Consider the following 22,289-nt stretch of genomic DNA (forward strand, 5'->3'; position numbering starts at 1 on the left):
CGTACCTGCGCTACCCTCCCGCCCCCCCTGGTCTCTTCCTGAGAGACGGGCGGCGGTGCTGTTGCCCATTTACTCACCGTCTTGTTCAAATTGACACAAACATCCGAGGCTGAAATAGGATTGGAGGCTTTTAGCCGCGCGGCCTCGGTAAAAGGAAAGCCAAAGCCCCATTACGACAACTTTATAGGGCTGTAGAAATAACACGTTTTTCAGCGGGTGGAATTCTCTCCAACGTCTTTATGTTCGTGGTTACGATTTGTAACGGTTGCAGCAGAGCTGTGTTTTAAAAACATAGCTCAGCCTACTTCCCGAAATATATTACGTGGAATAGTGAGGGAGGCATTTGTGTCTATTGAGTGGGACACGACCGCACCCGTTCTGCGCACACCTGTTGCATACTGCGAACACAACAACAACAATGCCGATCTACACATGTCATACTGGTATAGTCACTACACCCATGTAGCCCTAAACTGAACAAAGCAGTCGCCGTTGAGAGGGAAAACCATTGTGATGTTTAAGATTACAATTATTATTCGTTATAAAATCACATGTAAAACTTGCTGAAGCATCCAAGTCCGTGTTGCATTTTAATTGCATAAGGGAAATCATATTTGATTTATATTCTGCAGTGTCAGGGTAAACCGAACACCTCGCCGTGTATGACATAAACTTTCTTCAAAATGCTTCTAAACACAGTTTAAGTTTAACACAATGTTTCGTTTCTCGGGAAACCGTCGGTCTATCTGGCATCAGAAGGGGTGAGTTGGAATAAATGAAAATAAAGTAGAAATTTGGTTAAATAAAAAGAGAAAAAATGACGTGGCCCCTAGCTGTCAGTTTATAAACACTACCCACTCGGACAGTAAACAGGCCGCTGTGCTCCACATGTGTATTCAACCTTCCTTCCCCGTTCTGCGCTCTGCGTCCCGTCCAAGGTATGACGTCGTCCCGTCGCTGCAGCCAATCACTGCCAACTTCAGGCTGATGCTGAAGGGAAAGTTGCTGGTAAGAGCCGCGGATTTTTTTCCCCACTCTCATTGACATTTCAACTCCACGAAGGATCCAAATGTAGATAGGTTTGAAATCGGGACATATAACTTTCCGTCGCTGTGATCCGGAGGAGAAATCCGGGGAGGGAAGACGCGGCTTTTTGCGCACAGGATACCGGTCAGACATCGCTGCTGGCTCTCAGCCGGTGAGTTCGGACAAACTGTTCTTTCATTTATTTATTTTTAAATATCAAAAGTCCCGATGCTCCTCACTTGGAAACTATTTAAACACACTTTGCCAGATCTCCTCTCATTTTAAAAAAGTGCAGAGGAAATTCAGACTGAAAATAAGACTGATGGCGCGGGCAATGCACGATCAAATTACGGGTGAACGTGCTTGCGGACTTCTCTGTGTAGCCTGTAGGAGGTGTGGAACCCACCATCAACACAACGAGCTGACTTCGTTTTAGTTGCAATCACTCACACGCACACACGCGCACACACACAGACACGCACGAACACTTGTGATCGGCGATCTTCCATGAATTATGATGAGCGTCATTCACGGGAGGGAATCGAAGGTTTCCACCTGTACAGTACATTCATGTGTATGGGGTTCTTCTCAGTTCTGCGCGGTCCATCAGCTGAAAATGTTTGTTTACTGCGCTTCTTCATCGCGCTGATCCACGTGCGATTTTTGGAGACGAAAACGTTATGTATCAAGGCGCGAATGTTTATTATATGATACGTTATTAGTTGCGTTGTAAAATCCATTTGCACACAAAAAATGCATTTTAAAAGGGTTCTATAATATATTTAATTTAGCGTCGATATGCATTTTTAAACGTTTATATCCCACATAAGGTTTATATAATCAGATTTCGGCACTTTGGCTTTTGCATGTTTGCTTCCAGTGTCTGTCTGTCACGCTTGCCGAGCAGCGCTGTGACACCATTGGCCCCGGTGTTTATCAGCCTTTAGCCTTTTGCCAGGAGAGGACTTCTGCGGACTGTACACCGTCCGTGTGCAGCGTTGGAAAATCCTCGATCCCCTCCTTGTCTCTTTACGAACCTCCAAAAATCACTACACTATGGAAGCGATGAATGAAAACCACATTTGTGCTTATTGCCCAACACGTCGGCTGCCAGAAGGAGAGGGCTGTCCCATAATTCTGTAAAAAATGACATAATGTGGAACTTTATTGGGATGGAACATGGTTGAAAAATGGCACTCAAAGATAGTATTTTTTATTCCTTTTTAAATGCAGAATAAATGACATCTGACATTTTTTTCTCAGGGTGTTATTTCCCTAATGCGGTGAGAAATAACTTGACAGTTTTCTGCACCGTTCCACGTGTAGCACTCTTTACAAAACAGCAGATTAATGAAAGAAGTGCGCAAAGGTCAAACAAGCATGAGGTTGTTTCATTATTGTTGATAAAAAAGACAGAGCTGTGCATTGTAAAAGTGCAAATAATTTATGCAAATGTCATCATGAATCTCTTTAGAGGGAATAAATGTGACAGTCCGATGATGTATGATGAATGACAGGTAATCTCAAGAACACATCTTAGAAATTCAGGTTGACATTTGTAGGGAATTTTGAGATTACAACAAACACCCACCCCAAAAAAATATTTCATAATTCAATTTGTTTATATTAATCTATATTTTCATCATCATTTTTACTTAAAATAGATTTAAAAGTTGTTATTATAACCGTCATAGGCCGCATAGCAAGGTCCTAATAATAATAACATCATCAACAATGACAACCGATCATATAATACAACAATAGAATTAATAATAATTATGATAAATTGTATATTAATAATGGTTTTAATGTTTTGCTTAAAAGGGTATTAAGCAGGTTCATTTAAATGTGAGGCCTTGAATGATCACTTTTAGTTATTAGCAGGTTGGGATCTGTTGGAAGTAATACAATTTAAAGACTTATAATGTGCACAGCAGTGACCTGAATAAAAAAAATCCACTTCTGAAGAAGCTCACAACTTCTCTTTAACTGAAATAAAAGATGACAAAAATGCAATAAAATATATTAATGGCACATGGATCAACGCACAACATTTCCGCCTAAATCAAAATAAATCTAAAGGTTTCATCCCTGCCAACTTGTTTTTATTGAAAGCAATCTTGTTACAATATTGAAACATTTTCTAATAGACCTCCCCAGATGTTCTGCTACACAAAGGTGAGTGAACTGTGACCTCCAGTTGGGATCATCACAAAGGCAAACAAGTATTAATGAATTAAGAAATATAACAATAGGTTTTCCCAAAAACAACAAGTACCATGAATATCCCACCAGTTTTAAACATGATTCATCTTATAAATGTGCACTAGCCTGTAAAGGGTCAATTGTAATCCTAAATAAGAACCAAATTAGGGGGGTTTACCCTGCACTACATTTCCCTCCCTGTCCAAAAACAATGTCACTGTTTTTCACTGCAGCTGCTTCCTCTTTTGTTTTTACATCGCTCATTTTTTGAATTTAAAAGTTTCTAGATAGGTACAAACACCGAATTGCCTCGGGGTGAAATAGTGACAGGATTAAGCTTTTCTTTTCAAGGCCTGTGGCATTTGTTGCTTATAATCCAAATTGGGCTAATTGCTTTCCCAACATCAGCCTATCCCCTTTTTTTACTGACTAAAACTGTAAGGCGGAGTGCCTTACAATATGTATGTATATATATATATTTTATATATATATATTTATTTTCTTTGCAGTTGTTACCCATAAAGATGAAATCATTTGACCTGCAAGCGAAGGTTGTGAAAAAAACTGAAATCTCTCGAGAGTGGAGACAACAAATTAGCTCTCGGAGCGGATTTACAGCTTAACTAAAGAAATCAATAACCTGCTGGAGCTATTGTTTCCAAAGAAAACTACTTGACAAACTCATCGGGGAATCAGTCTTTTCAGGCAGGGCAGGTTAGTGGTGAGAATTTTTGACAGCTGCAGTCTGAGACAAGTGAGTTGTAATAACATTTGCACCACAAAGGTAAACTATAAGAGTTCCATTAGGGCTGCAATTAACACAACATTTTAACATTTAAATGTTCACCCCCTTCAATGTTTATTAGCATTTTGTTACCCAATAAAGTTAAGCTTAGCTGTACAAATCAGAACAATTAAACATTACCCATGACTAAAAACTATTCATGTACAATTGTTTTGGTGCCACAGCTGTGACGTCACTGTTCAAGCTCAACAAGATGCTGACCGACAGGAGGACGCTTAGTTTAGCAAACATTGTGAGTCGCTATCAACTTCCTGTTGTACTTTTTGGGGTAACAGAAATGATTTTCCTTTTTGGAAAAAAAAAAGTAAATTCTGAATGAAAGCGTCTGTTTGAGAGCTAAACGCCTTCAGCATGCGTCATTCACTTGTACGTCATAACCGACCCCAAGTTTCCCCTCATTGCACAAACTCCTATCGGTAGGGGGCGGGGGGGTTGTTTGTGGTCTAATGCTTGTCTAATAGGGGGGTCCTTGACGTGAAAATGTTTGGGACCCCCCCACTCCCCGTTAGCTGATATAAGCTGCGGCCATTCACGGCAGGCCTATAGGCTGAGCCACCAGTCTAAGTGAGTAGAAACAATGCAGGAAGGAGAAACAGATGAATGTGCTCGTTTAGTTTACGGCTTGTTTGATGAAGGAGTATTGGCCAAAGTGTTGTTCCTCACCGCGGGACCCTCGGTGACAGTTTGAGCCAGTCCTCTCAGCTCATTATCTCGCCGGCCCACTGAGGGCCCCATTCAAGCCGGGCAGTCCCACTCTATCGCCCCCCCGCCTACCCCTTTTCCTCCCTCCCTGCCTTCCCTCTCTCTCTCCCTCTCTCGCGCTCTCTCTCTCTCTCTGGCAGCGTCGTTTGTCTACTCATTGAACCCATAGTTAGGAATGCGATGGTTGTTAGGGAGCCCTCTTTCACCTCCGAAGTGTTTTATTGATGAGCTCTGACTTCTCCTACTTTTTTTTTTTTCACATGTCAAAGAAAAGTCAAGTGTAGGCCTCCATGACTTCATTTCACAGCCTCGATATCCTCCCAAAAAATGATCTCCCCTCCCCCTGCTAAAGCCTGTCCCTCACCCCCTCACCCCTCCTCTCTCTCTCTCTCTCCCTCTCTCTGTCTTTGCCCTTTCATGCACCCCCTTTTCTGCTTTAGTTGTGCTTCCACATCCATACAAGCCTCATTTTCATCCCTTCGGGTTTCCTCCTTTTGGGGCAAGCGGCGGGGCTCCTCAGTGCTGAGACTGGTGCCGCCCAAAGCCCCGGCTGTATGCCCAAACACCGGCGCAGAGGGGTTGCTTTTGGGTTCGTTGAGGTGTGCGTTAATAGCCAGTCATTCAACCAGCGCGGTTTGGGAGCGTGTGGCCATGGCTGCACAGTCATTTGCTTTACTTTATTTACGCGTGCTATTTGCTGTCAGGTCGGAGGAGGGACGTTGCCGTGCCTCGCAAATGTGTCCATAAAAAGCAGCGGAGCTTGCCTAAAGGCTGCGCTCGTTACGCATGGTGCTCCTTGTTGACAGGAAGGGTACGGCTATTCAGGGAAAGGTGATACCCAAAAGAATCAACAAAAGCACGTGGGCGACATTTTGATCGTTGTTTGCCAGAAGAGGTCGTGGCTTCTTCAAAAGCAAAACATTGAGAAGGTAAATAATCTCCACGTATCAGCTGCATTTCCACGCAGCACCCCTAAGTCTGCTCTCATAAAACTAAAAACACACGTGTCCTAACTTGCAAACCTAATCGAACATTATTTTAACTTATTTCTTATGGGCATGGGTGCAAAATAACGCGAATCGAACAAGCAACGACTGCTTGGTTAAAAGTAGGCTGCAGCTCTTAGTAGTTCTCTCTTGTGTTGTGAGCTCCACCGCTCGTGCTCTGCTGCTGCTGCTCCATTTCTGCTCCCCGATCCCCTCGCAGCACTACTTTGCCTCAGGTTGGAGCTGAAGAATAGAGCCTTCCGACCAATGGGCATTTCCCTGGCAGTTGCTTTGCAATAGGGCAATATTCAGCAAGTGAGCGCAGGGTATTTGCATGCGTGGGCTGATGAGTGGGTCGGGAAGACTCTCTCTCTCTCTCTCGCTCGCCCGCGCTCTCTCTCTGTGACTCGGCCCTGTTTCCCGCTTTATGCCGCTTTGGTGCAGGGGGAAGTGTTTGTACGGGGGATGATGACAGAGGTCGGGTCGCGCTAATGGGCCAGTGAGGAGCGACGGAGGGGAGGAGAGGCGAGGCGAGGCGCACACAGTGGACCAGGAACACACAGGCCTACATTAATACACTTGTTCCATCGCTAATCAGCATAGGTGTGTTCATTCTCTCACCCCCACCTCTTTCTCGATTCTCCCTCCCTTCTCCACCCCCCCCCCTCACCCACACCCTCCACCCTCTCTCGTTCTCTTCCCCACAATCTCTCTCTCTCTCTTTCTAACTCTCTCATTCGCTCTCTCACACGCCAGCGCACATCCTCGCCAAACTCCGTGCGTCCTGACATCTGAGTTCACTGTCAATCTCTGTCCCCTTCGCAGGGATATCCCCTCCGTCTCCGACGAAGACCACTGGAAACTAATTTTTCCTTGTCCAAACTTCCCGAGAGAGGCTGCTCCTGGTCGGCTTTTTTTTTCTTCTTCGCTGCCTGGTGTGGAGAGCTGTAGCCTGTAGTTTACCGAGGACTTTGACAACGACGCAGGATGCCCCAAAAAGGTAAGATCCAGACTTAGATCTTAGTTTTTTTCTACTTATAAATTACGGAATATGATATTATTATGATTATGATTATTATCGTATTTATTTGAATTGTTCAAACTATTATTCAAATGATTCATATTCTAATGATAGGTGATTTACCCTCGGCTAGATTGAGGTTCGTTTACCTTTCGGACTGTGCAGCTTGTCTCCTGACTGGACTCTGCGAACAGCCTTTAGCGCCTCTGTCTATTTTATCAGCTTGATTGTGTTGGTGTGTTTAGGGCCGCACGGAGAGCTTACCGCTTATTTATGACAGTAAAGAGTAAAAAGTCACGTTGGGCCAGGACAGTGATCATCGCGGAGAATGGGGCGCAGTGACCCGTTGAGGAAAGGTGTCAGATTGATTCATGCAGGCGAGTCACCGAAGCGCCTTCTACTGAACAAAAAAAAGCTCCGTGAAGCTCTTGGGGAGGAGGTCCGTTGTAGCGCTTTCCCCTTTTTTACTAAGAAGTTTTCCTGGATGACAGCGAGTTAAACTATTTTTACTTTTTAGCGGATGGACCGTGACGGAATCTGTCTATAACAGTGAATCATGTTTTAAATAATTTCAACAATATAATATTACGTAAAACATGGATAAAAACTGCTGCCTGTAAAATATTTCGGCAAAATAGACAAATGTACAGTAATTAGGATCTTTATTTTGTAATTGTTAAAATACATTATGCGTAGTTCAACTTTAAAATTGGCCTGTAGTAATACATTTAAAAATACGTATATGGAAGAATCAGATCAGGCCTTAATAAAATACTAATGTATTAATCTAATGTGGACATTACGCATGGCTAAAAACTAATTGACAAATATTTAAAATATTTCTTTTCAAATTAGGTGGTAAATATAGCGTATATATTGTAAGCCTACTTGCATCCGGGCCATTGTAGTCAAGTAGACATTTTTCTGCATATGAATGTTGTGAGCGCGGGCAGAAAAAGCATGTTGAATTAAGACATTGTTGTTACGGATTACTAAAGGAAAAGAAATGCAGATTAGATCGCAGTTAACCTCGGGAACAACAACGTTTGAGCTTTCGACCTTAAATAAATGATTAACCACTTGGACCTTATAGGGCTACGGAGCGTTTTCGGGCTGGTAATATTATTATTCCACTTTAACTTTGACAGGACATCAGCCCAACAATAAGAATTATATCTGCATTAATTAGCGGTTCCTTTGGTAATATCAGGTTATGCTAAGCAGGCTAACTCCGACTATGCGACCCAGTGTGATGGCATCTGAATTTGATTAATGCAGCCTATTTGTTAAAACATGAAAGAAAGCAACAATATAAATGCAATGGCGGCCCCTGCGTGCATCCCATAAACTAGCCGCGGTCTAAACACAGTCCGTTACAGACGTCGCTGCCGGGCCACTTTGCATGGAGGAGAAAACGAAAACTTCAGACTTCTCCCTCCCCGGCCCCCTTTTTATCTGTCCCCCAGTCAATAGCTTCTTTAATGCATTTGTCTTTCCCAATTTAGCGCCCTACTGCGCTGTTGTGTCTCTAACCCCGCTCTACAACCCGCACCAGCAGCACGAAACAACCACCAAATATTTGTTACGAGAAATTACTTTTTCAATTTTATTCTAGAAAAGCAGGCCCAACAAAACCCACATTCATGCACTATCGGCACCAGGGTCACGATCGTGTGTATCTGCGTGAGAAACACACAGAGAGAGAGAGAGAGAGAGAGTCCGTGGGTGTGTCTGTGCGTGCGTGCATGTGTGTGTGTGTGTGTGTGTGCGTGTGTGTGTGTGTGCGTGTGTGCGTGTGTTTGTGAATGGTCCCGGAGGGGGTGGATGCATGCCTCCGGCTCTTTGTATTAATCTGAACTTGTTGGTGTGTTTAGTAGGGAAGCTGTGTGTTTCTAGTCGCGGAGGCCGAGTTTTTGCCCCGGGTTTGAGGTATACGAGGCAGGAAAGGGGGCGCATTGTTACGAGTCCAGCAGGCTTTGTGCACCAGCTTTGTACCACCTCCTGGTCTGGACTTTTGCAGAGCAGTGAGGCGAGGTAGACAACGAGTGTCACTGTACAGTTTCCACGATAGACTCCCTCATAGGAGGAATATGACGTTTTTATTTAGAAGGCAACGAGGAAATAAACAGTCCTGAAAAAGGCCCAAATTAATTTATGTTTGACAAGTGCTGTGAAAATACAGAGAGGGGTAATTGTGTACCGCGTCAATTTGATTTGCTTGGCAACAACAATGAGGTTAATTGTAAATGTAGGGCACAAATAAAGAAACAGTAAGTGCATCAGTATAGCTGTGGCTGTGCTAATGTGTTGTTTTGCTTTGTCCTGTAGGGAGACATTAACTAGTGAAAACGGCAGATGATTGACTAAATTGTTATAGAGTGGACAGTCAACTCTGTTTCCAGGCAAGTTTAATTAAAATACATACATTCAATGAGGATGTGATCATTCATTATGCATCAATAATGTTTTAAGCACAAAGATCCGCACATATTCTGATCCCACGATGAGATGAGAAACTCTATTTATTTATTTATTTTAAATGTTGCAAATAATTTTGACAGTGAAAAGGAAGGTGTGCGCATGACGCTAACCAGCTCTGTCTTTTCCTTGTGACGCGTAGAATACCACAGCCAAGCCACGTGGGAGTCTGGCGTAGCCTCGATGATGCAGAACAGTAAGTTGTTTTCATATTTATTTTTGTATTTGATAAAGTTTTGATTACAACCGCAAAGTTCTAATGTGGTTGCATGGAAGCAACACCCACTGACATTATGCACTGCTTGTTTGTAGCCCCAATAACTTTAAGCACACTTTAAAAGAAAGGGAAATGAACGTGCGGGCCACACATTTGCATGACTATGAGGCGCAGGGGCGAAATATCATAGACATTTGATGGTCTTTTTATTGCTGTTAATTTATTTTCTTGCAATGAGAAGAAGGTAGAGAAGTTATTATTGAACAAGTTAATCACACATCGTCCTGCTCCAGAGAGGGAGAGAGAGAAAGAGAGAGAAAGAAAGAGAGGGAGGGAGGGAGGGAGGGAGGGATGGGGAATAGAGGGGGTTGGGTCGACAGGGAGATTTTTGTTTCTGCTTGAGTTGGTATTAAATAATTGCACAGCCGTCTGCATTAGCGTTAGAGCTGGCTGCCAGGCTGCATACAAGATTAGCTGCGTAGAGAAGAGCCCTGCATGAAACATGAGGAATAGCAATAATGTCTTATGTAGATTAGTGCATATTCTTCGCGGAGAGACAGCATCAACTAAGAAAATGCTCATATTACAACCCCAGGCCTTACTGTTAGTTGCAGGCTGAACTCAAAGCAGAAAATAAATACTAACAACCATATTGTCGTGGGTGCTAATAAATTGAAGAGGGGGAAAAAAATCACGGTACATGAAGTTGCTTTACAGGCCTCTGTGTTAAAAGTGGCCCATATGAGTTGAATATATGTCTTATTTTTGGTGTGTGTTGAAACCAAAAAGGATAAACATGAAACATTTTCTCTCTTGCTGCTGGACAAGAGGTGTATGACATCTGTGATGAAGGTGTGTGGGATGATTTCATTATATTATTCTCCATAAACCTTGATGACGTGTCTGTGCTGTAATCTGTGCGCATAAGTAAAAACAAATGTTGGACACCATGACCAGTTGGATTGTTTGATGTGAGGACAACTGTGATTTACAATTAAAGTGACATGTAAAGAAAGAAGAAAGAAAAAAATGCCTGGCATTAGCATCTTGTTTTATAGCTACAGATTTTTGATTTATTTATTTGAATTTTATTTTGTTGCTTGCCAGTGTTTCATTATAGAGATGACGGGGCCTCATCAAAGCCCCGTACAAATACCCCGTGCTCCTGCTTTGCAGCGGATTGATGATAATGGGATGCTCCCCTGGCTCGGCGTGTGATGTCTGGTGCGAATTGCCGAGGAGATATCATTGGGCCCGGCCCTTTCGGTTGTCTAAAGGTCGCGACAGCCTCGGTGGCTTTTGTGCTAATAACTCCTGGGTGTATTTGGTGGGGAGCGTCCAAATTGACACCATATGTTTTCCTATTAGTCGACTTGCAATAGAATACAAGGCGCATAATCAGCGCCAGCGGGGTGAGATCGACTCTTGAGGCACTTGAGGGAATTGTGCCATGATTAAGACTTAACCTTAGGAGAGTTTGATTTTTATGTGATGTCCTTATCGGACGGGTTTTATCGATCCAGTGGATTTATATGATAGCTATTAATCCGAGGTGACAGAGCAGCCCTCGGGAACCCGCAGAGCACGACTGCTAAATGCCGGTAGGCCAATTTCAGTGTAAAACGCATATTAATTCCACTTAATCCTGGAATTACCAAAGAGGAGAAGGGATGATAATGGATTTACTATCAATCAGATCCCCGCTGGAAGATTATTACACATAGCAATAATGCGGGAAATGTTACTTACTTAAACAGGGTTCTTTTACACTTCTTTTGATCATTTATATACAAATTATTATGCAGTTTAAAGCAGAGTCGTGTGACATATTTCAGAGCAAAGACGCCTACCGACTGCACACAACAGGAATGCGGTGGCTGTGAGCATTTGTTGTCAAATATAAACAAGGAGGGTGGGGGGGGGCTGCATGTCACTTTTAATATGTTGAGAACCCAGGCGCGCCCTCGTTTCTGTGACCGCGCGTAGCCCCCGGCCACCTTAAAACGAAGTCTCCCTCGGAGGGTAAACGAGTAGCGTCCAATTTTGCCTGAGTGATATCCAAATGCAGACAGAAAGGGTCGTTTTATCATGCTACTATTTGTCGTGACGATGCGATTTTCAAAAGCAGAGCGGTGTCATAAAGTGACATGCCTGCCACAAGTGCTCCAACTGATCTTTTCAATTAGCCTCCCATGCATGATCCGAGGCGACTTCCGCCTATTTCCAGAAATTAAGCTCAAACTTGACGTGCAGCTAGCTTTATTTTAAAGACAAATGTCAGGCAGGCTCATCATATTTTCCCCCTCTTCTATATTTGGAGCTTATTTATTGCTAAGGAGCCTCTGCTCCCGGAGTCAATGTAGCGGGCGGCAGCGCAGGGGAAGGGAGCGGAGAAGCGGAGAGCAGCTCAGGCTCACCGGGGAGTCGGCGCTCCCATTCGGCTTCAGGTTTGCCGGTTTATTCTGTGATTTAGAGAAATGCCGTAGCATCGTTTGGGGATTGTTTACAAAAAGCGACATTTTTATGGATAATAATTTATGATAAAAATGCTGTTTTAGAACTCGATTTCTATGCAGTGTCTGTGTTATTTATGCGTAAATATTGTGCATTTCGTAAGACTATCGGGGTCTGACTTGTCGATTTAAACTCACTTTTGAGGGAAAACCTAATATAACATATTATTTGAAATCTAGTATTTATTTAGGTAATTGTCAGTTCTGCTGGTTATTATTTTGAGGATTGTTTTTGAGTGAGGTGCAGGTGTGGTCGCTGCACAGCTGTATATGAAGGGATGGATAACAGTGCGGCTCTTTTAATATCGACGTTTGCCGGTTTTTATTAAAGGTTCGTTTCTTTTTTTCGGGATCAAAGACCAACTGGGTAATGATTTTTTTTTTTTTAAAGCTTAAACGAAATGTTTTGTTTGATGTGGGGCTATTATCATTTAATCCATGTTCTGCAGGTTTTAAATACAAAAATGATTATTTTTCATAGCGGAATGTCAGAGTTGTTTAAACGTGTATTACAACTATTGTTTAATCGGTGCGCTTCAATTTAAAACACTTTATTAAACCACATGACAATTGTTTTATTTTTATTTTTAATGAAACCGTCTGTATTTCCGTACACCGTCTTCATTTTTCATCTTTTAACTCCTTCCTTGCCATCCTGAGCGCTTATCCCGTCCTCCTCTCCACTAAGATGAACTGATTTGCTTTTTTCAACAAATGTTTAATTCAGGTTATTCTACGATGTGATGACAGCGATGCCTTTGTCTCCATGTAGGTCACAGTGGCGTAAACCAGCTTGGTGGTGTGTTTGTTAATGGTAGACCGCTGCCGGATTCCACCAGGCAGAAAATAGTTGAACTCGCTCACAGTGGTGCTCGACCCTGCGACATCTCCAGGATCCTGCAGGTGACAACCACTGTCCTTCTCCCACGGAAAACAAACCATTTGTTTTTCAATGGATGCAAACAAAAACAAAAACAAAAAGAACGACCACATAACGGTGTGGGGTTCCCGTTATTTCCACGTCTCCTGTAGCACAAATGTTGCGAGTAATGATAAGATCTAAGTCAGTAAAATTATGATGCAAAGTTACATCTTTCCGTTTACTGGAAATGTAATAAGGCCGACGAAAAAGGAAAGTCACCTGCCTGCTCATAAAGAATATATCTAATGCCTAATGTACTATTGAAGGCATATTTTTTGTGTTTGTAGACCCATGATGAAGTCCAAGTGCTGGACAGTGAAAAGGTGATAATTATTTGACGCTATCTTAGAAATTCCGGTAATAGTCGTAAATAATGTATGTGAATTGTGTCTTTTGTTTTCTATCCAGGTATCCAACGGCTGTGTGAGCAAGATCCTGGGCCGGTATTATGAAACTGGCTCCATAAGACCAAGAGCAATAGGCGGCAGCAAGCCCAGGGTCGCCACTCCAGAGGTGGTCGCGAAAATCGCGCAGTACAAGCGGGAGTGTCCGTCTATCTTCGCGTGGGAGATCCGTGACAGACTTCTGTCGGAGGGGATCTGCACCAACGACAATATACCCAGTGTAAGTGTACTGACTGTAAGTTATGTGCATGATTTAATTTGCCACATGAAATGACTTTTTTTCCTCATGCAGTGGAGGAAAAGTAAATGGGCAACCAACCATTCAGTCTTATTAAATAGAAAGTGTGGGGGCGCGCATTGCCCGCATGTGTGATCATCCAAACATACAGTCAATTAGAAGCAGCTCGCTGTCCATTTGTGCGCTTTGAATCTCCTCTTGCGCATTTATTATGGTTATAAGGTGTGTGTTTGCGTGCGCAATTAGCAACGCGCTGATGTGGTGCTCCATCTCATCCTCACATCATGTGTAATTTGTCATTCAGGTGTCATCGATAAACAGAGTCCTCCGCAACCTGGCTAGTGAAAAGCAACAGATGGGCGCAGATGGCATGTATGACAAGCTGAGAATGCTCAACGGTCAGACAGGAACTTGGGGGACCCGGCCCGGCTGGTACCCCGGAACATCAGTGCCAGGGCAACCCAACCAAGGTGAGCCTCATCATCACCCAGTGGCATCAAAGACACCTTGCCACGTGCGTCGTGAAGACGGATAGACAGCAGCTCGGCCTGTGTCGGATTTCTGAGGCCCACGTTTAAACATATTGACGTGCACGCATTAGGCTTGATGTGAACTCCACAGAGGTCAACATAAACGATTGTGTGTTTGAATTATGAATAGTTTTGCACCTCCCCATTCCAGTGGTTCCGGTCAAGGGCTCTGTTTGCGGGAAGGTATTGTATTGGCATGCTTTGATGCCCCAAACGAGACCGCCAATTAAGACTAGTCGATTAGAGGAAGCCACAGGTCATGCATGCAGTCTGAATGCTTCCACTGTCCCAGACATGGATGTGCGTGACAGCGGCTTGTCCTTTCAGCAGAGGTGTCCACCCAACCGCCGGCATTTTCCTCCCCTCCCGATGGGGAGGCAGAGCCAGGGAGCTGTTTGCGAGGATATTAGTACAAAGGAATGTTTTCCCTCACACGCAATGATTGGTTATGGGAACAGTCCGCACTACGTGCAATTGCTCATTAAAGAGGGCTTTGTCTCTCATTATGGCAGCGTGCAGGAGTGTGGAAGATGGTGAGGCTGCTGCGGAAATGTTTTTTCTGATGCGGGCCGAACACTGAGCACATTTTCTTATTAGAAACACTACCTGTATGCTGACTTTGCTTCTGTGATATTTACTCATTAAACACGTTTTAAGAGCATTGGGTTTGATTATATGTCAGAATTTGGAAATGCAATATCTGAAATTCAGTCGCTGCGAATAATAGTTTGCAATTGTTTTATTACCATTTGGCCGCTTGGAGCTGCAGTCAGCAAACAGCAGAGAGGAAAAGACCACATAACAGCGGAATCATTCACTCTATTTTGGAATAATATATAACAATCTTTTGAATCAGTATTACAACCATTAGTGTTGCATTATTATTTATATTGTAATTATTATTATTATTACACATCCCTGTAATATTTACGTTAGTTGCATACATATGATCCTTTTATATTATAGTTATGACAGCACAATAAATAATCCATAAATATTATTATTAATATTAATAATAATACCTAGTCATTTATGCAAAGTTTAAATTCAGTGACAATTTCAGCTAAGCCGGTTGTCAGGGGAACGAAAATATGTTTTCCATCCGAAAGCCGAGTCAGCATCTATAATGGCTTCATGGAGTGACAGGGCCCCAAAATAAGACGACTCTTTCCAAAGAGCAACGAATAAAAACTCCTCACCGGTTTTTTCTCTCTTTTATCTCGTTCTCATTGCCATTCTCTGGCTATATGGCTCCAAATCCCGTCTATAGGATTTAGTCTCTCACTTTCTCTTTCAGTTTTAAGCGGTTTCTCAAGAGTGTTTTGATCCAGTCTCAGCAGCTGAAAGGTGCCGCAATTGGTTCGGTATCTCCTTTTTTGCTGCTTTTCCGCCTGACTGGCTGAGACATCGTGATACTAAAGAATGAGTTTATTTCCCAGCGCTTTTATAAAGAAAACAAATCCCATCCCAGCGTCAGTGGGTCTGGCAGACGGATAATAGCTGCACATTCACTCCTTTTTATGGAAATAAATAGCGTGGATACAAACTGTTGTCCTATAGAAGAATACTTTTGTCTATTTGTAGCGAGTAAAATTGTCAGAAACGTGTCGCAACAGGTTTTCCTCCGGTGAACCACGGCTTTAACATTTAAACACGCTAAATATGTTTGCAGGGATACAGCAAGCATACACAAACCTGCTTGACTCATATGATGGAAAACTTTTATTTTTTTGTATTCTTTTTTTCATAACATCAATCTATATTTTTCACACCTTGACCGACATCGTTGTTGGTTTCCACGCAACCCACGCGTTCGCGTTTAAATGGCACAGCAGCAACTGTATGGCTTCCGACATGCCGGCCTGCACCTGTCTCAACCTCGTGTCCACGAGCAAGGCATTACTCTCTAAAAGTGTCAATGCTAATCTGGTTACAGACATAAACAAATTCTTCATTCAAAAAGCTGAATTCTCCTTCACGAGTTCAACCTTTTGGCTCCGCACAAACATGCGTGAGATATTACACAAACCACTCTTATCAACGCGCCCCTGCTTAGTTTCGCATTAACTTCTCGGTGTGATAATGATGTCCAACAACAAGACAGACATTAGTCGATAAGCCTCGCCCTGCAACTGAAGGGGCAGTGAATAGATCGGCCTTATTTTGGTTGTTGAGGGGGTTGCATGCTCTCTCCTCACTCATTTGTTTCCAATTGAAGACAGAAATCCTGACTGGCGTGTAGCTGGCCGGGGGACGTGATTAATGATGGTAGTGGATAAGGGTTAACACACTGGACTCAAAGCTCTGTTGACTGGGATCCTCGTGCGCACAATGCCAAAGTACTATAGCTTGTGCGCCTCCAGAGAGAGAGAATCCTTTTGTCATCTCCTGCAATAGCCCCCCCCCCCCCCCCCCCCTCCTCCCACCCTCTTCCCCCCTCCCATATATTACACCCTCCGAGGGCTCACTGCTCGTCCCTGGCTGTGTCCATAGTTTAATGGTTTCCCTTACTCCTGAAGGCTTTGTATCATTCTGAAAAGCGTCTTCTCCTATTCAAAAGTTGGTGGTCACCTCAATGGCCACACCAACGCCCATATGGGAACGACCATTGAGGCACTGCACTGCCTTAAAAAAAAAGGGGGCTACAGAGTTTGGGGTTTTAATACATTGCATGGGCTCTGAAAAGAGGCTCGCCACATCTTGTCACATTTCTCTTAACCTTTCGGGAACACACGCCATTGTTGAGAAGCGGTAAGTGCGTGGGGCATTTCCCACAATATTTTATAAACAGTTTAACCGCGAAGCCTTTTTTCATATTGTTCCTCTTTTTTTAATCGCAGGCATGTCGTCTGTAATCTGGCGACATAAAGAAGCAATCGCAACAATTCCTCCTATTTTGAATTTAATCAACCATGATAGAGGCTTTAATTAATGATGTGGCACCGCGGTCTGTACAATTAGCTGCAGGCCGATACAACACGCGACCCGAGAATGCATTATTCAATTAGCTTAATTGAATGTATATTTCCATCATATGCTTTTTTTTCAGACGGCTGCCCACAACAAGACGGCGCAGGAGAAAACACAAACTCCATCAGCTCGAACGGGGAGGATTCAGAGGAGACACAGATGCGACTCCAGCTCAAGAGGAAACTACAGAGAAACCGCACGTCCTTCACTCAGGAGCAGATTGAAGCACTGGAAAAAGGTGGAGCAATCAGTGAATCATTTACAGCAGCCTTCTTTTATTTGTTTACAAAATGCAATTATTATAATAAAAAAAATACACGTCTTTTTGTCTGAAGCTATATATTGGGACAGCGATATTTTAATGTTTTATTAAAAAAATAAAACGGCATCTATAGGATCTTGACATACACATATTTAACCCTGCCAAATTTAATAACCCAATTAAAATGTTTCTTTTTTTAACCAACCTTTTGTTGTGCGGTTTCTTGCATTGCAGAATTTGAAAGAACTCATTATCCAGATGTTTTCGCGCGGGAGAGACTAGCGGCGAAAATCGACCTGCCCGAAGCCAGAATACAAGTGAGTGATCGGAAAAACATTTTTTTAATTTTTTTTTTTTTTACGACTGATATGGAAACATTTTCCCCCACGAAAGAAAAACTAATAGGCAGCTTTGGTTCCAGGTATGGTTCTCAAACAGAAGAGCGAAGTGGAGGCGAGAGGAGAAGCTGCGGAACCAGCGCCGGCAGGCCAACAACTCCTCCAGTCACATTCCCATCAGCAGCAGCTTCAGCACCAGCGTGTACCAGGCCATCCCACAGCCCACCACGCCGGGTAGGGCCCCTGAAATACTTCCACTATTTTGAGAGAGCGTGTGTCAACTATTGTGCTGCATGCATTAATGGTCACATTGCGCTATTGCTACATAAAATATGTGAAAGCCTGCGGATTGATTAAAAAGTGGGGAAAAGGCTGTGCGCTCTGGTGCACTTTACCGGTGGTTTCCTCTTGATGGGTGATTGAGCAAAATGTGTCAGCTGACTTACATCGACGTCATCCCCGAATCAGGCACGAGGGCACACAGCTGAAGCGCATGCTCACAAGTCACCTGAGAAACGCGCCGTGTCCGGGACCAGAAGGCGTCATCTCACGCACACACTACTTTTTGTTAATGTTTTTAAAAAAAATATATTTTTACTTTCATTCACAGTGTCTTTCACCTCGGGGTCAATGCTGGGTAGACCTGACTCTGCTCTGGCAAACACCTACAGTGCGCTGCCCCCCATGCCCAGCTTCACCATGGCAAACAATCTACCTATGCAAGTAAGTAAAAGACCATAATGCTCTATAGTCAGTCACGTTTTAAGATGTGATATGTGATACATTATGATAATTGATGCGATTGTAAGAGTGGAATCCAACACACCATGAGTAATTTAAACTGTGTTTCCTGGCCAAACAACAACAACAACAACAAAAACTTAAAGGACAGCTGTGTTAGGAAACCAAAAAGTATTACCATTAATAAATTAAATCAAGCCACATCCGACTTGCAGTACTACAGACAACTATGGTTGGCTAAGCTAATGTAACATTCTCTCCCCCCATCTATAGCCCAGCCAGACCTCCTCTTATTCCTGCATGCTGCCTACCAGTCCGCCTGTGAACGGGCGGAGCTACGACACATACACGCCCCCTCATATGCAGGCACATATGAACAGCCAATCAATGACCACTTCTGGTACCACCTCAACAGGTAGGCAGACAGTTCATTGTTTACCAATTCTCTTTGAAACATCTGCCACCTTTCCTGTAAATAAGGGGGGTGCTAAAGCCGTCTTTGATTCATGATCTGTTCCAGCAACTTTCCCTTTCCTTTCTGTTTATTTGAGAAACGTCATGGTTTAACCTGATCCATATCTCTACATTTTCCATATCGTTTTCTTTCTGCAGTTGCATGAAGCTCATTTCAGGGCTGCTCTACGCCACCATGTCAATGCCACTACTCCAGCCCATTTAGTTCCACCCCATTAGGATGCTTTTACAGAGAGCCATATATACTGGTTATAGTCATGAAGAGTTAATCATGCATAACCACATTTCCTCTGTGCTAAATTGCTAATTCATTTAATTCATTTGCTGTTTTACTCTGGCTGTTTGAATGCCATTGCTAAAGCCTCAATTGATTGAGCGTGTGAGTCCTTTACTGTGCAACCATGTGCAGAGCATTGTAACTCACTGCTACCCATTTGCAAGGATTACAGCACCGGGCTCTGTGCTGTGAGCCTTACAAGTGTTACTATCTGTGCGTGGTGCATCAACCTGTCAAATTTAGCATTTTTTGATTTTTTTCTTTTTTTTTGTCTTTGCAGGACTCATCTCTCCTGGAGTGTCTGTCCCTGTCCAAGTCCCAGGGAGCGAGCCTGACATGTCTCAGTACTGGTCAAGACTACAGTAGAGAGAAGAGCTACTTCACCCTGTAACCACCCACTCCACCATCGCCCTGCGGCAGTGCTCCTCACACATACACGGCACAGAAGAAGAGTAAAGAAGGGCGAGGGATGGTTGTGAAGAGGCAAAGGACAGGAGAGGATAAGAGGAATGAAAGAGAGAGACTCTGGGAGAACCTTGGGACGTCTGGGCTCTGTTTCCAGTGGGACTGTGTGCTGTTCTGTAGCTCTAGGCACATTCTAACGAGGACCTGGAAGGGAGAACAAGGATGGAAAGTCGCGAAAAAAATGGACCTCTGTAAAGTGCCCGGTGTTAAATTTTTATGGAACAAAAACTTATCTGTTCTTTTCTATTTCCAACTTCAGTCATTGTTTCCTTTTTTCTCTGGTGTGTTAGTAAATGGCCATTTGTATGTTAATATGAAAAACCAAGATCAAGTACTGATAGATGGACTGCTAGAAAACCATGTTGGTCTTGCGTTTGTTTGAGAGAGAAGAACCTGAGAGATTCTGCCATGACTATCTTTTGATCTGCTTATATCGAGACTTTCTACCAGCCTTTGCATGGTCTCTGGACGCTCTTGCATATCATTAAAGACTAAAAGCTGGAGGGAAGACTCTTACTGTGTCAAAAAAAAAAATATTTATTGGTCTTATTTCGTACGAACGGATATTTAGCAGAAGAAACCCAAACTCGATCCACCCACTGAGGCTGTGGTCTTGACTCCTCGGACGTTGTCCTGCGTTTCCCGGCTTATTAAACACGGATCACTATCAACGGCTCAGTGTGCAAAGACGACGTGACGAGCGGCACAACTTGGACCTCTTGCTTTGGTGGTTGGATTGACTCTAGATTACCACGAAGAACATTAAATGTGGGAAAAGCAGGTGTAAAGGAAAACCTGTAGTCTGTAAATGGTAGACTGCGTCTTCGATATAATCCAGTTTGTTTATGTCAAAATGTAAAGTACTTGTCTTCCCTAGAAATCTTCCAGAAAGATTTCTCCAATAAAAGTTGATTTTCATTTATATCCCCGAGAATATTCTATAAATGTTCCATGCATCATGAAATACATTTCTTTAGGGTCAGGTACAATTTGTCTCTTAGGTATAGTTGTATTATAGTGTCCTATGGTCAAAAAACATGTGCTACTAGAAATATTTAATTCCTATAATTATGATTAAACATTGCTTGACAGAGTTTTAAACTTAAGTGTTTGGCAGTGGTTTACAAGTACATATCAGATTTAATCATTGTTGATTGTAAAACAGACCAAAGCCTTTGTATTTCATCTAGTACACAATGCTTTTTTAAAAAGATATTAGTCTTGTGTTGCAGAATTTTGAAAACACGTTCAGTTCAATTACATTGGCTTCGAGTAAGACTGCAGTTAAACCCCGCAGTCCTTATTTATAATTGAAGACCATGGGAGGGTTTTTCTAGCATCATCTGTCATGCTCTTTTGAGTTTCGCATTTTTATTTCAAACTGGACGTGGAACACGGACACTCTGGGTTTACGTCTGAGCAATGCTTCTGAGATAAAACGTCTACACACTGTCTCTTAAATATTTCAATTTAATTTTATTTAAAATGGAGCTTTCTAAATGTATTTTGTGAAAACTATAAAACATTTTGTACAGTAAAATTGTGTCTTAAAAGAAAAACCTTTTTGCCTGTTCAATGCTGCCTGGTAGAGTCAAACATTTTGACATTGTGCATCATTGCTGCATATTCAAACTAATGTAAATGCTGACAAAGCATTTGTTTCAAGAGCACAACACCTCCAATTCCAACCAAACAAAGGTGTCCAAAATAACAAACCTCTCTTGATGTCGGGGCCGAACCAAGTCGACACAGACCACACAGCACAACGCCGCTGCACAATAAGAAAGGTCAAGCAATTCACCATCACTGGCTCTTGTTGAAGAGTTACGATGTAATGAAAAAAAAAATACAGAGCCAATGAAAAGGAGGCAGCAGGGAAGAGAGAGAGAGAGAGAGAGAGAGAGAGAGAGAGAGAGAGAGAGGGGGTCAGGGAATAAAGCAGTCAGTGCCTTGAGCGGGGCAAAGGAGCGATTGTGTGGCAGAGTGAGTTATTTTGCTTCACTTGCTGCCTCAGCGGGGAGGGGTATTTAAGGGTGTGTGTTGGTGTGTGTGAGAGAGAGAGAGGGCATCTTAAAGGAAGGGATGTCCAGGAGAGAGTGAGGTCAGGTAACATTCACACAACAATTAACAGCAGCACCTATGTTGCTAAACTGATTTTTAAAGATTTTCTTTGTCACATGGCTTCGCCGTGTCTGTGCACAAAGGTGTTTTGAGAGCGCAGGAAGGGACAGAGAGAACAGGCAGAATCGGCGCACATTAATTATTACACAGAAAGAGTGAACGGGAGATTCAAAATGCAAGAAAGGCTGCAATTAGTGGAAGTCTAAATAATACACAGTCTCGGGATAAAAAGGTTTAATGTAATTCTCCCTCGGAAACAAGTTAAACATTATAAGTTTCTGGAAATGTTCCAGAGAACTTTTGCTGTGTGATCTATTTTTTTTAATGAGACAATTCTGAGATGGAAATCTGAATTCCCACAGCAGCGGAGGGAGGCTAACACTCTGCTTAGCTCTGTGTGTGAGTGTGTGCGCTTTATACAAACGTGAATGGAGAATTCTCTCACCGTTGTTAATACAATACATAATAGTCCAGCTTTGTTTCTTTTGTATTTGACAGATATGCTAACCTCATTTGCAAAGAAGTGTGTGCTTTATTAAACCAAAATTGGCAGAGAGATATGGAGTGTGGTGAGAATGAACCGTGTACTTGGAT

General features: G+C 42.9%; 2 protein-coding genes across 28 annotated transcripts in view; one reads left to right on the top strand and one right to left on the bottom strand.

The window, feature by feature from the left end:
• elp4 (elongator acetyltransferase complex subunit 4) overlaps positions 1-22,289 on the bottom strand; it is a 75,945-nt gene that overhangs the window by 5,665 nt on the left and 47,991 nt on the right. The gene's annotated exons all lie outside the window — the stretch shown is intronic.
• On the top strand, positions 886-21,133 carry pax6b (paired box 6b). 27 transcript variants are annotated; one of them, XM_040197643.2, is made up of 15 exons: positions 973-1,198; positions 6,550-6,724; positions 9,074-9,147; positions 9,366-9,419; positions 10,269-10,292; positions 12,726-12,856; positions 13,163-13,198; positions 13,284-13,499; positions 13,822-13,987; positions 17,097-17,255; positions 17,514-17,596; positions 17,701-17,851; positions 18,228-18,340; positions 18,632-18,773; positions 19,390-21,133. In XM_040197643.2, exons 4-15 carry the CDS (start codon positions 9,407-9,409, stop codon positions 19,473-19,475), a joined length of 1,320 nt encoding a protein of 439 aa, XP_040053577.1. In that variant the 5' UTR covers positions 973-1,198; positions 6,550-6,724; positions 9,074-9,147; positions 9,366-9,406; the 3' UTR covers positions 19,476-21,133. The 27 variants fall into 27 exon arrangements, with proteins under 27 accessions (XP_077941155.1, XP_040053568.1, XP_040053587.1 ...); XM_078085020.1 differs by lacking the exon at positions 973-1,198 and adding an exon at positions 6,186-6,327; XM_040197663.2 differs by lacking the exon at positions 10,269-10,292 and having other exon boundaries at positions 982-1,198.

This window comes from Gasterosteus aculeatus, chromosome 12 (assembly GCF_964276395.1).
Source record: "Gasterosteus aculeatus chromosome 12, fGasAcu3.hap1.1, whole genome shotgun sequence".
In the NCBI taxonomy this organism is placed as follows: domain Eukaryota; kingdom Metazoa; phylum Chordata; class Actinopteri; order Perciformes; family Gasterosteidae; genus Gasterosteus; species Gasterosteus aculeatus.

What these genes read in the sequence shown, in the direction of transcription:
- pax6b (XM_040197595.2), top strand. An exon ending in GTATGACATCTGTGATGAAG is followed by an intron (nt 10,293 to 12,725) that starts GTGTGTGGGATG and finishes GTCTCCATGTAG; the next exon opens with GTCACAGTGGCGTAAACCAG. An exon ending in GCCAGGGCAACCCAACCAAG is followed by an intron (nt 13,988 to 17,096) that starts GTGAGCCTCATC and finishes CTTTTTTTTCAG; the next exon opens with ACGGCTGCCCACAACAAGAC.